At 32.6% G+C, this 15,191-nt stretch overlaps 2 protein-coding genes and 1 long non-coding RNA gene across 3 annotated transcripts; 1 reads left to right on the forward strand and 2 right to left on the reverse strand.

The window, feature by feature from the left end:
• Positions 1 to 4,987: 4,987 nt before the first annotated feature.
• Positions 4,988 to 6,327, reverse strand: LOC131612546 (uncharacterized). The gene is made up of 4 exons (XR_009287416.1): positions 5,989 to 6,327; positions 5,632 to 5,764; positions 5,477 to 5,513; positions 4,988 to 5,349 (listed from the first exon to the last, which is right to left on the reverse strand). It is a non-coding gene; the product is annotated as an uncharacterized LOC131612546 (long non-coding RNA).
• Positions 6,328 to 6,822: 495 nt separating this feature from the next.
• On the reverse strand, positions 6,823 to 8,526 carry LOC131612547 (UDP-glycosyltransferase 1-like). The gene has a single exon (XM_058884319.1). It carries the CDS (start codon positions 8,494 to 8,496, stop codon positions 7,009 to 7,011), a length of 1,488 nt encoding a protein of 495 aa, XP_058740302.1. The 5' UTR covers positions 8,497 to 8,526; the 3' UTR covers positions 6,823 to 7,008.
• Positions 8,527 to 8,841: 315 nt separating this feature from the next.
• LOC131614797 (uncharacterized) lies at positions 8,842 to 12,723 on the forward strand. The gene has a single exon (XM_058886347.1). It carries the CDS (start codon positions 8,842 to 8,844, stop codon positions 12,721 to 12,723), a length of 3,882 nt encoding a protein of 1,293 aa, XP_058742330.1.
• The last annotated feature ends 2,468 nt before the right edge of the window (positions 12,724 to 15,191 follow it).

Raw genomic sequence — 15,191 nt, forward strand, 5'->3', positions numbered from 1 at the left:
ATCCTCAACCTTTGGAAGAGTTAAAAATAATTTTAAAGATGTAAAATTTATTTTGAAATGTTCGATTACTCTAAAGTAGAGTTAATTACGTTTTTAGAATTGATTTAACTTGAATCTAGAATTTCAACGTGATTTTCCCATTAAAAGTTACTAGTGTCTTACCCGTGCGTTCGCACGGGTACCCGTCGTTTTCGCGCATTGTGATTGAGGGAAATAAAAGATGATAGGGGAAGTGTTATTTTATTCAATATAGATATTATTGTAGAAGTAAATATCCTAAAAATAAATTTGTAAAATATAGAAATTTCTTTTCAATAGGTTGGGTCAAAGTTTGGGATATACTGATTAAAAAACATTATTTTCCCCTTAATATTCAATATTTCGATCAATAACTTCATGTTCCTGTTAATATTTAATATTTTGATCAGTAACTCACGTTCTCGTTAATATTGAATATTTTATTCAGTAACTTCATGTTCCCATTAATAGTCAATATTTTGGTCAATAACTTCATGTTCCCGCTAATATTCATTATTTTGATCATTAACTCCGTATTCCCGTTAATATTTAATATTTTGATCAGTAACTTCATGTTCCCGTTATATTCATTATTTTGATCAGTAAGTCCGTGTTCCCGTTAATATTAATTATTTTGATCAATAACTTCATGTTTTAGTTAATATTTCAAATTTATTCCCGTTAATATTCAAAAAAATTATCAGTAAAAGGTATTAGTAAAAGATTAAATTTGGGTTAAAATTAAAAAAGTTATAAAAAATACTAATATTAAAAAATTGAATATTGAAAATAAAAATTAATTAAGAAATTAAAGTTTATATGTTGTTTTATTAGTATGCAATAAAAATTGGAAAGATCAATTATTTGACTTAAATTATTAATGTTTTACCAATAGTAAAACAAAATGTGACATGCATAAAGAACAGACAACACAATGTCGATTGTCCAATGCAATAAACTTATTCACATTTACTTTTAACTTACTAACATTGGTTCCCGTTAATATTGAATATTTTAATTAATAACTCCATGTTCCCGTTAATATTCAATAGTTTGATCAATATCTTCATGTTCTGGTTAATATACAATATTTTGATCAGTAACTTCATGTTCCCGTTAATGTTGAATATTTTGATCAATAAACATCATTTTCCCGTTAATAATCAATATTTCGATAAGTAACTTCATGTTCCCGTTAATATTCAATATTTTGACCACTAATTCATATTATCGTTAATATTCAATATTTTATTTAATAACTTCATGTACCCGTTAATATTCAATATTTTGATTAGTAAGTTCATGTTTCCACTAATATTCATTATTTTGATCAGTAACTTTGTATTTCCGTTAATATTCCAAATTTGTTCTTGTTAATATTCAATATTTTGATCAGTAACTTCATGTTCCCGTTAATATTTATTATTTTGATCAGTAACTCTGTGTTCCCGTTAATATTCATTCCTACTAATTGTCCCTTAACAACTCTTAATATGTCCATATACTTAATGTCATCTTACCACTTAGTAGCCGTTAGATCTTATTACTTATTCTCATGCTTAGAGAAATATGGATGTTACATGAATCAACAGTATAATTATTCCTATATATAAATATTTTTGTTTTGGAATTATTTATAATTTTTTTAAATCAATAGTAAATTTATCCGCGTTATTATTCAACATTTAATTAAATGTGTTAATATCATTACCATATGCGCGCACCATATCAGTAGTCGTGTGTTCGCACAAGTGATAATTTTTGTTTTGGAATTGTTTATAAAAATATTTAAATCAATAGTAAACTTGTTCTAGTTATTAATTAATATTTAAACCAATAGCTTAATATCAGTATTATATGCGCGTACTATATCAATACCCGTGTGCTCGCATGGGTACTGGTATGGTATGTTAAGTTCTCGTGAATTATTTACAAATTTGAAAAAAATAAGGCATTGTGAGGAAATAAAGAAAAATTAAATAATATATTAATTATTCATAATCAAAATAGTTTATTATTTTTAAAAGAGATAATATTTGAATCAATAAAAAATTTGTTCCCATTTACAAAAAGAAAGAAAGTAAGCTTCTCGTATTTGGATCACTCTTATCTTTTTCACACAGATATTTATTCAATTACTATTATAGTTGTATACATAAAATTCAATGATTAGCCTATATTTTTTTGTATTTAGCTTAAATTTTAATATTTCAATTATTTTATGTTATATATAGATAAATATGTATTAATCATTGATGAGGTTGTTCCCGTTAAAATTTTAAATTTTATAAATGACAAAAAAAAATTGTATGATTAATAAAAAATATCATACAATTTTGATACTATTTATTTATACATTACTTATGTTTCATTCAATTAATATTTATATTGAAGTTTATTTCATTCATTTAGATTATATGCTTATTTTGTACCAAAAAAATATGCGATTTTACTATTAACTTATAGATTGAAAACTCTATACACTATTTTATGTATAGTAATAAACTATCTTGTTCCCGTTCATAAATATATAATTATTTGTTATACGATTCTCATATTTAATATTTTATTGTCCTTTCATTGTGAAAATATCTTTCTTCTTAATTTAAACCAAGTCATAATCTCATATAAAATTAAAATAAAATTATAGGCTATATTAAAACTGGAAATTAATAAGATTTATATCTTTCTTCTTATAGGCTTATTGAATTATTTAAAGTTATTTAAAAAAACTTTATTCTATATTTATATTTTTAAATAAAAGGATATATTGTTGAAGTAATTGATTCAACTAATGACATGGATATTTTTTTGTTTTTGTTTTTTCACCGTATCAGTAAAATATTTTCATCCATAATATCATAATTTTTTTATTAATTTATAAGTCACATAAAATATTACCGTATTTAAATTTATGACTGATATATATATATATATATATATATATATATATATATATATATATATATATATATATATTTATATATATATATATTTTAATTAAAATTTATTATGATGGTATATTTTAATTTATTTGCATTAGGTATACAAAAATATAGATGTTATTGCAGTTAATGGTATATTTTTACAATCATTGATTTAGTTATTTGTACGACTAATATATAGTGTAGAAACTAACCTAAAGAGCATTATTTGTTAACATAATTGTAACGTAACACTAATTTTTTGAAATTTAATTAAAAACTTCAAATAAGAAAATTTGAATAGTTTATATTTGGCTTATTTTATTTAATACTTAATAACATATAGACAATAAGAGTTATGTGATACATGTTAAAAATAAAAAGTTACTTTATAATAAATAAATTATTACTTTTAGTATTTTTTACAAATGAAACTATTATTTTAAAATAAATATTATTTTAAATGCATCACTTAATTTTTTTTACATAATTAAAAAAAATAAGTATCAATAAATTTATTATATTTATGTTATTTATTGATATTTTAAAATATAAGTAGTTTATTAAAAAATTTATATTTTAAGAATAAATTAATAGTATTAAAAATCTAAAGTTTAGGATTTATTTATACTATTATGTTATTAAATAACATAAATTTTATTTAAATTAATTTTTTAATTAATATTCATAAAGTATAGGATTTTAGTGTACTCTTCAGTCATAAAATAGCATAAATTATATTAAAAACTCTAATTAATATTAAATTTACCAAATAATATATGTACTTTTAAAGATAAAAGAGTCAAAAGGCCACCAAAAAGAAAACGTTTTCGGAGTGAGCCAAAAGGCCACAAAAAGGAAAACGTTTTCGGAGTGAGTTACAGTTATAAAAACTCTAATTAATATTAATAAATCATTTATTTAATTTTTAAAATTTAATTAAAAACTTCAAATAGGAAAATTTGAATCGTTTATATCTATTTGACTTATTCTATTTAATACTTAATAACATATAGACAATAAGAGTTATGTGATGCATGTTAAAAATAAAAAGTTACTTAACTTTATAATAAATAAATTATTACTTTTAATATTTTTTACTAATAAAACTATTATTTTAAAACAAAATTTATTTTAAATACATCACTTAATTTTTTTTACATAATTTAAAAAAAGTAAGTATCAATAAATTTATTATATTTATATTATTTATTGATATTTTAAAATATGATTAGTTTTTTAAAATTTTTATATTTTAAGAATAAATTAATATTGTTAAAAATCTAAAGTTGAGGATTTATTTATACTACTTTGTCATTAAATAACATAAATTATATTTAAATTAATTTTTTAATCAATATTCATAAAGTATAGGATTTCAGTGTACTCTTCCGTCATAAAGTAACATAAATTATATTAAAAACTCTAACTAATATTAAATTTACCAAACAATATATGTACTTCTAAAGATAAAAGAGCCAAAAGGCCACAAAAAGGAAAATAGGAAAATGATTTTTGTTTCTTCCACTGCTTCTACTTGAGTTACAATTACCGTAAAGAAGAGTTACTCCTGAAACATACACAAAGAAAAGTTTAGTAAAAACTTATCTAGTTGTTCTGCGATCAATGTATGAAACTTTAACTAATATACTAATAAGCCAAAACAGCACCAGTGATAAAGCTATACTGATAAAAATAATTCAATTCCATTCAAACCATTCCATTCAACACAAAAAAAAAAAAAATATCAATCCAAACCATTTAATTCAAAATAATAGAAAATTCAAAAGATGATTGAATCCTATAAGACTACCAACCATGCACCATCTTTTGGAGGACTTCCATATAAGAGTTTGGTCACACGAACCATGCACCATCTTTTGGAGGACTTCCATATAAGAGTTTGGTCACACGTTGGGTGTGAGGATTATCAAACAAAATCGCGGCAAAAAAAAAAACAAATAATGACATTAAAAAAAGAAGAGATAAATCGAATGTATATAAAGAACAAACTTTCTTCATTTTCGGGAAACATGATGTGTCGGTGTCGTGTTTTTGGTGTCCCTAGTATTTAATTTTAAATTTGAAAATGCTCCTAACCTGAAATAGCTCTGAAGCAGCATTAACATTCCCTTATTTGAGCTTAGCCATTGCCAAATCATGATAACCATTCCTTTTCCTAAAACAACCAAATTCACACAAACATAAAAAAAATTGATTCAAATATTAAAACTTGAAATGAAAAATTTAAAAAAAAACAGAAATAAAACAAATACTTCCTCTCTTTCTCAGTTGCTGATTTGCAAGGAACATTACCACCATCAAAAACAACAATCGATGTTACTTTATAGTACCGAAGCAGATTCACTCTATGCATAAAGTATTCAATGTAACGCAATTCTTTTCACTATCAGAATCAAAACAAAGTTCCATAAGGCATAAATAAGCTAAAACCAAAACAAAACCAAATCAAAAAAATCAATACAATGAATGAGTGAATTTCAAAACTGGATAAGAAAAAGCTTTTTACTCACCTCCTTTATGAAGTCATGAATATGCATCAATACCCACCTGCAGATTTCGCAATGTGAATGAGAATAAGCTATGAGAATGAAAAATTGAACACAGCCCAGATAAAATTTTGAGGAAAAATCAAAACTTTGTCAAAAAAATATTAAATCTAACAAACCATTAACCATGAAGCAGTAAAACATTTCATTCAGAGCACGCTCATCGTCGGACCCCCGGTAAAACACAACAACCATTTCGAATTCGACGTCCACCACACTCACCGCTAGAAATCTGTTGTCGTTGCCACAGATCTACCACCGCAATAAAAACAATCCAATAAAAAACAAAACATCAGAACACCAAATCAATTAAAAGAGAAAACTTTCAAATTTCATAGTATCAGTTATACCATTCAACAACTATATAACATCAAATACTTTCAATAGTTTAGCAAATTTAAAAAATCAATTCAAATTAAAAGAAAATTTAAAACAGAACAGTAAATCTGCTGCAGAATTATATGAATGGTTGTTACCTTTGTTTCTAGATTTCACTGGTGAAACAGCGACGGAGCATCATCAACCTTCAAACACAACAAAAAAATAATAAGCGATTAGAATTAGAAAAAATGATTCAGGAACAGGTTCGGATAAAAATTCATTGTTTTAATTGTTGGTTTGTGGTTCTTGAATCAAGGGTTCTGTGATGTGATCGATTGATTTTGTTTCGGTACCATGGTTATGGTTTTGGGGTGAATTGAGATTCTCAATGGGAAGTTAGGGATTTGGATATGGGTGAGAGATAAAATGAATTTGTGAAATGATTTAGTTATTGGGTAACGTAATGAAAATTTTGTTTTTGGAATTGGAATAGAAATCGTTCGATAGAAAAAAGAGAACGTGAGAAACAGTTTTTGAAATTGGAATTGGAATAGATACGGTTTTTAAAATTGGAATTGGAATAGATACGTGAAACAGAAGGTTGAGAGAATAGAAGATTGAGGTGCTGATGTGGAATATTGTGGAGACAGCAGCTGATGTGGACAGTCCCATTGATCAAGAAAAGGTAGACTTTTCTTATATGATAGATTTTTCAACTCATTTTTACACAAATATATCTAAACATAAAAATCACTTTTCATTTAATTCTTTCTATTTTAATCATAATCAATTCTACAAAACCTTTTCATTCAAAATCAATTCTTGTTAGTGGATAACCAAAGATACACTTAACCTCGTTACCTCCTCATCATCATCATGAGAGTATGTTTTATGAACATCAAATTGCTCAAAAAGATTTAATGGTCCATATAAGTTGTATTTTACATCAACAAATAAAAAAACCAACTGATCAGTTTTCTATTTTTTAATGCTTGTAAAGCAAGCTCGAATAATTTATTGATTAGCAATTTAATTATAAAAAAGATGCACACAAGGAGCAGCTTGTGATTAGACACTTTAGGATGCATCTAGTTAACATAACTTCATGCTTTTTAGTTAGAATATGCATAATAGAAAGGACAAACATGGTTATAATTAAATTGCACATCTTCTCTTCATATTTCAACTTTGATGGTTGATTGTAGTTGCATGATATCTTGTATAAGCAAAGTAATATTAGCATAAGAAGATCCACCTTTTTCAACCGCTCTCTTTGCCGTTTCACTAAGTATACTAGCTCTTTCCCTTCTCTCCTTACTCTCTTGATCTTTCTCACCCATTACATTGAATATTGCCTCCTTAATAACTTCCTTCTTCACAGCAACCCCCATCTTCTCTTCCTCTCCCCACTTCAATGGAACCTCAACACCAAGACTCACTCCTATCCTCAAAACTTGAGTCACAAGCTTCTCATTCAAAAACTGGTCAGCAAATAATGGCCAAGTTACCATTGGCACACCAACAGTTATCCCTTCAAGTGTTGAATTCCAACCACAATGTGTTAAGAATCCACCAATTGAAGGATGAGATAATATCACCATTTGTGGGGCCCACCCTCTAATTATAAGGCCTCTCCCTTTATTCCTTTCCTCAAAATGTTCATCACTAATCCATTTTTCCAACTCTTGAGTTTTATTAATTCCATCCCTAATAACCCAAACAAATGGAATTTTTGTTTCTTCTAATCCCAAAGCCAATTCAATAAGTTGTGAAGAAACTAAGTTGCATAAACTTCCAAGACAAACATAAACAACAGATTTTGGTTTATAAGAATCTAGAAACTTTAAACAATTATCTTCACTTATTGAGGATATGTTACCTCTTTCAGCCTTATCTAAACCATCTATGTTGCAAAGTGAAACAGGACCAACACACCAAACCTTATCATTAATCACCTTTTTGTAATCATTAACATATTCTTTCTCTAATTCCTCAAAACTGTTTACGATTACACCATATGATTTCATTTCAGCTTCATGTATTTTCATACCAGTTTCCTTTAGACTCTCGTCCATTATTGGTAACTGTTCTTTGTTGACTTGAATTTTGTCAGGTATGCCAGGAATAGTGAAATACTCAGTATCTGAATTTACACTTTCAAGAATCTTTGAAGAGCGTATCTTGAACATCAAATGGAGACAGAAGCAAGAGAAACCATGGAATGAAATCCTTGGAATTTGATGTTTTTCAGCTATTTGAGAAGTCCAAGGTATGCAAAAATCAGAGATAATGCAATTTGGTTTTGGGGACAATTTATCAAAAAGTTCCTCTGCTGGTTTTTGGAGCAAGGCAACTGCATGAAAAAGACTATACATCATGTCTTTTGAAATATTAACCATGTCGAAATTCTCGCAACCGTCTGGTAATCCAGCTTGTTTTGAAGGCAAATTGAGTTTTACAAGATGGATTTGAAGACCAGAAGAAACAGCACGAGAAAGAACAGAAGAAAAACGTAATGCATTTTTAGGTGTAGTGAAAATGGTAACAATGGCACCATGTTGTGCTAACAGTTTAGCAATGTCTATCATTGGAATAATGTGACCCTGTGCTATTAATGGAAATAGTACAAAGTGTGGAACATTAATGCTTTCTTGCAAAACCATGGTTTGGAAAATTAATGAGTGGTGTAGTATGTGTATGATATGAAGCGGCCCATTAGGCCCACTAGAGAAAAGAAGCCTTCTATATTACTCAAAGACTTTTATTACTAAAAGGAGTACTATTAATAATTTTAATTAGTAGTTTTATAATTCTTGTATGTTGGCCCATGGCCCAATAGTTCTCTTGTAACCCTACTATATATTGGTTGCATTTTTGGCTAGTAGAAGGCAATGAAAATCTGAAAAGTTATTTCTTGTGTGTTTTTTATCTTCTTATGCAATTTAGATCTTGTTAGCTAAGTGTAACCCTAACATTGGTGCTTTCATTTCTTGCCTCTCATTCCTCCCATGGCTCCCTCCAAACCACCCAACCCTTCTTCTAAAGAAATTATAGAAGAAGCTATCCAAATATCCACCCTCAACCTCAATAATGCAATGCAAGAGACTCAAGAACAAATGGATGAGAGATTTGCTCACATCTCTTCTGATTTATCCAACCTCCATACAAGGTTAGATAATGACAAATCCGTGGAAGACTCTAGATATGAAGCTCTCATGGCCATCCTTACCAAAATCTCTTTACAAAAGGAAATACAGAATGCTGCTGCTGCTGCCAGCGCGTCTACTGTTCACGCTACAGGAACAGTTTCTAACGCAGCTACTGTTCACGCTACAGAAACAGCTACCGGATCCGTTACTGTTCACGGATCATCCAGCCCATCAGGTATATTCCATGCTACTTCTTCTATTCCTAGGGTTTCAGCCCCTTTTCCTCACATTTCCTCTCCCACAGCCACCCCTATTAGACAGTCTGCCACTCTTTCTAACACCCACTCCCAACCAACACCCATGAGAAACATTCACACTCATATTCCCCATCCCTTTCAGACTTACCCTCCAATTCCTACCATTTTATCTGTTTCCCAACCCTACACCATTCCTTTTTCCCAACAGCACACTTTTCCCCCTCATCTTGCCTTTCCCCAAAACCCACCCATTCCTTCTTATCCGAATTTATCCCACATTCCACCATTACCAACTATCCGAACACCAAAACTTGAACTCCCTATGTTTGATGGATCTGCACCCCTTGATTGGTTGTTTCAAGCGGAGCAATTTTTCAATTTCTACAATATGCCACCTGAAAATCGTTTGTCTTTAATTTCATTTTATATGAAAGGAGATGCCTTGTCTTGGTTTAAATGGATGCATCAAAGTCATTTATTAACTGATTGGTTTTCATTTATCAAGGCATTGGAATTACGCTTTGGTCCTTCTAGTTTTGATAATCATCAAGCTGAGTTATTTAAATTAAAACAAGAAGGTTCAGTAGTTGACTATCAAACTAAGTTTGAAAAATTAGGCACTCAGGTTGTGGGCTTACCGGCAGAAGCTATTTTGAATTGCTTTATTTCTGGTTTAACAAGTGATATTCGCAATGAAATGGCCATTCACAAACCAACCAACATTTCACAAGCCATTGGATTAGCTAAGTTAATAGAATCCAAGCTAAAAGACTCCAAACCCAGATTTTCTAAACCATTCCCAAATCCTTACACTAAGCCCAATCCCTACTCGCCCAGCCCAACTTCAAAACCAACAAATCCCTCCACAACCCAAGTCCCAAATCTGTCCAAACCCCAACAAATCCCAGCACCCTCAAAATTCCCAATCAAAAAGCTTTCCCAAGCCCAACTTCAAGAGCGAAGAGCCCAAGGATTATGTTTTAATTGTGACGAAAAATTCGTTATTGGACATAAATGTTCAACTAGCAGATTTTTAATTCTTATGGCTGAAGATGACTCGAATTGCGAACCTATGGGGGATGACACAATTGAAGAACCAGAAATAGAACAAGATTTGAATGACACGTACTTTCAGCTCTCCCCCCAAGCCCTAACAGGGCAATTTTCCCCACAAACACTAAAGTTTAAAGGCATGATTGGTGGAATATCGGTAATGATTCTAGTAGATACAGGCAGCACACATAACATTATGCAACCCAGAATCGCTCAGCACTTAAACCTCACATCTACCCCCATTACTCAATTTTCTGTCATGGTGGGAAATGGCTCTCACTTACAATGTGAAGGTATTTGCAACAATGTTCCTCTCATGTTACAAAATGAAGTTTTCCATCTTCCTTTTTATCTCTTGCCAATCGAAGGTGCGGATATTGTTCTTGGAATGGCATGGTTACGCACTTTAGGACCCTTACAAGCAGATTTTTCCATCCCATCAATCTCCTTTAACCACAAAAAAAATAACATCACTTTAAAAGGCGACCCTACAGCCCATCCCACCCATACTACATTTCACCAACTTAAACATCTTATCCATACAAATTCTGTTGCCTCTTTTCACCTTATGATTTTCCAAAACCATGAACCTACACCAAACAGCCTTTCCACTGATGATCCCTTGTTTAAACCCCCCCAAACTCTGCAGCCAGAAATTCAAACATTACTTTCCAACTACCAAAATATTTTTCACCCACAAGAAGGACTTCCCCCAAACCGACCTCATGATCATCACATTCCTCTTTTACCCAATACACCACCCATCAATGTCAAACCTTACCGCTACCCACACTCCCAAAAAACCGCTATGACTACAATAATTCAAGACATGTTAAAAGAAGGGATCATTAAACCTAGCCACAGCCCTTTCTCCTCACCAGTTTTGTTAGTTAAAAAGAAAGACGGTACGTGGAGATTTTGTGTGGACTATCGTGCTCTAAATGCAGTCACCATAAAAGACCGTTTCCCAATCCCAACCATTGATGAACTCTTGGATGAGCTAGGCAGTGCTAAATATTTTACCAAGTTAGATTTACGCTCAGGCTATCATCAGATCCGCGTTGCATCGGAAGACACACATAAGACTGCTTTTCGGACTTTCGACGGACATTATGAGTTTCTCGTAATGCCGTTTGGGTTAACTAATGCCCCCTCAACATTCCAATCAGCGATGAATGATTTACTAAGACCTTACTTACGAAAGTTTGTTTTAGTATTTTTTGATGACATACTAATCTATAGTTCCAATTTCAATGATCATCTAATTCATTTGCAGGTTATTTTTGACCTTTTGGAGTCTCATGCTTTTGTAGTGAAGTTACCTAAGTGTGTTTTTGCAATGCAACAGGTACACTACCTAGGTCATGTTATTTCAGTTGGAGGTGTTGCTCCTGATCCGGAAAAAGTGCAGGCCATGTTAGATTGGCCTACTCCACGTTCTCACTCGTCTCTCCGCGGTTTTTTAGGCCTCACCGGATTCTATCGTCGTTTTGTGAAAAACTACGCCACACTCGCCGCTCCCCTCACCGATCTATTAAGTTTCACTAAATTTGCATGGAGTACAGAGGCGGCCGCAGCCTTTACAGAATTAAAACAAAAAATGACCGACATGCCGGTGCTAGCTTTGCCAGACTTCTCAAAACAATTCATAATCGAAACTGACGCCTCCGGTGTGGGTATTGGTGCAGTTCTCTCCCAAGAGAGTCATCCTATTGCTTTCTTCAGCAAGAAAATGTGTCCCCGAATGCAGGCTTCTTCGGTTTATGTGCGTGAGATGTTTGCTGTTACAGAAGCGGTGAAGAAATGGCGTCAATATCTTATAGGACAAAAATTTCATATCTATACAGATCAAAAAAGCTTGCGCAATCTCCTACTTCAAAGAATTCAAACTCCAGAACAGCAGAAATGGGCAGCAAAACTACAAGGATTTAACTTTGAGATATTTTACAAACCTGGCAAATCTAATTTGGTCGCTGATGCTTTGAGTAGAAAGTTTCACACTTCTGATTGTCTGTTGTTAGCCATTTCCTCCCCTATTCCCGAGTTGTTAGCCACACTCCGTCATTTTTATGCAAAAGACACAGCAGGTCAATCATTAGCTCAAGAGACTACTGGGGAAAGCAACATTTCTAATTTCTACAAGTTTCACAATGGACTACTGTACTTTAAGGAGAAGTTGTTTATACCTGATATTCAAGATCTTCGTCATCGGGTGTTACAAGAATTTCATTATACACCAACTGGTGGACATTCTGGTGTCAAAGCCACGCTTGCTCGACTCTCTGCATCCTTCTCTTGGCCTGGCATCTACAAGGCGATGAAAACATTAGTCCAACAGTGTACAGTTTGTCAGCAAAACAAATATCTTACTCAAAAAAAAAGGGGCTACTGCAACCTCTTCCAATACCTGAACAGGTTTGGGAGGATCTGACCATGGATTTTATTACACACCTCCCTAACTCCTTTGGACATACTGTCATTTGGGTCATCTGTGATCGATTAACAAAGTTTGTCCACTTCATTGCGTTGCCTACAAAGTTCACTGCCAAAGATCTTGCTGTTCGGTTTTCAGTGGACATAGCACGACTTCATGGACTCCCAAAGTCCATAGTGTCCGACCGTGATTCTCTGTTCTTGAGCAAATTCTGGAAACAGTTTTTCAAAGCACAAGGTACTACATTAAAATATAGCACAGCCTACCATCCAGAAACAGACGGCCAAACAGAAGTTGTAAATCGATCTCTGGAAACTTACCTTAGATGCTTCGCGAGTGACCACCCCCGCCATTGGTACAAATTTTTGCATCTTGCAGAGTTCTGGTATAATACGTCTTTTCACACTGCCATTAATATGACGCCTTTCAAAGCCCTTTATGGTCGTGAACCACCTAGCGTTCTTCCATTCCTACCGGACCCCGACCTGGATGACTCTTTGGCTACATCACTCGAAAGCAAGCACAAAATATTACTAGAGTTAAAAGAGCACCTAAGGAAGAGTCGTATTCAGATGGAGAAACAGGCTAACCGAAAACGTACCGATTTCACATTCAAAGAAGGAGATCTCGTTTTGCTGAAGCTGCAACCTTATCGCCAACGCACGGTTTCTAACAGATCCTCGGAAAAATTAGCAAAGCGTTATTTTGGTCCTTTCAAGGTCATCAAACGTGTTGGTTCGGTAGCCTATGTGTTGGATCTGCCATCATCGTCGCGTATTCATCCAGTAGTGCACGTTTCCCTTTTGCGTCCTTATTTTCATCCTCACCTGCAAGATGGTTTACAACAAGCGGATTCAGAAAACGAAATCAACAAGGAGGACGAAGGCAAACATGAAACGACGGCAACTGTACCTGTTAACACCAACCAGCTTCCTTCTTGCGCGCTTCCGGTCACCCCTTCAATACCTGCAAGTTTCAAAACACAAATGAGTTTCAACAAATCTGAGCAAAGAAAACCTGAAGAGAGACAATCTGTACACACCTATGGGACTACTGCGCTCAACATTCCGTCTCACGATGAAGGCATTTCGCGATGCTTTGCTTCATGCAGACCAGGGGAACTTGAGAAATTTTGGAAGAGGAATGAATACTTGCTGAGAGAGACTTCGGTGGATCTGAGAAATGAAAAGGGAACTAATACACTTGCCTCAGATATGTATTATGTACCTAGTGAACCTCTTGAGAACTTAAGTGATAAGATTTGCCTTTCACGTGACCAAGTTACTGTGCATCCAGCTGTTTCTCCACTTCCCAACGCAAAGTCTTCTGAACACTCCAACATGCACAAGGCTCAAGGCGCCACGCGTTCTCATCCAAACCCATTATCTTCTGCCACGAAATCCCCACCATTCATTCAAAACTCTCCTTTACTTGAATCCTGCGCTGACCGTTTGAATGCTGTCCAACAACTCTCTTCTCCTCAAAAATCTGCCCCACAGAAAAAGACTGGGCCTACTGCCCACCGTGTTTCTTCTTCCGGCCCAAAATCACGGAACCCAAATCCTAGTTGTTCTATGAACCTTGAGGACAAGGTTCTTTGTGACCCCATGAGTATTGATATGAAGCGGCCCATTAGGCCCACTAGAGAAAAGAAGCCTTCTATATTACTCAAAGACTTTTATTACTAAAAGGAGTACTATTAATAATTTTAATTAGTAGTTTTATAATTCTTGTATGTTGGCCCATGGCCCAATAGTTCTCTTGTAACCCTACTATATATTGGTTGCATTTTTGGCTAGTAGAAGGCAATGAAAATCTGAAAAGTTATTTCTTGTGTGTTTTTTATCTTCTTATGCAATTTAGATCTTGTTAGCTAAGTGTAACCCTAACAGTGTATCGAGTTTAAACTTGAATTGAAGTGTGTTCCAATTATATAAATATCGCATTCTTTTATAATGAGGAATGGTGCATAAAATTGAGTCGTCACGTGACTTCCCTCTGATTTTTGGTTTTAGTCCCCGACACACTAAATTTGTGGTAATCATAAAAGGTGCTATGAGATCCACATGATTTTAGCCCCACCTATGCACCATTTCTCATATACTCCAAATGGTCAATGCATATGCTATTACGTCGCCATTTATATAAACCTTCTAGAACCCATATATCATATACTCCCATCTGCCACAAAATATTCATTGAAAATTCAATGTACTCTTCGCCAACTTTCTAAGTTGAAAAAAAAAAGGATTTTCGATTTTAATTCTCCTAAATACACCTCTACCGTTTAATGGTGTTAGCTTTGAATTATGAAAAGTTAGATTTAAATTTTTTATTTAAAACATTGATTTAGAATATCTCTACTCACCAAATAATTGAAAAAGTAGTAGATAAACTCGATTTCCTTTGGATCTTAAAGGAAAAGAAGAAATTTAAAATTGATTTTAAAACCATGAATTTTTTAG

This window comes from Vicia villosa, linkage group LG6, assembly GCF_029867415.1.
Source record: "Vicia villosa cultivar HV-30 ecotype Madison, WI linkage group LG6, Vvil1.0, whole genome shotgun sequence".
Classification (NCBI taxonomy): Eukaryota; Viridiplantae; Streptophyta; class Magnoliopsida; order Fabales; family Fabaceae; genus Vicia; species Vicia villosa.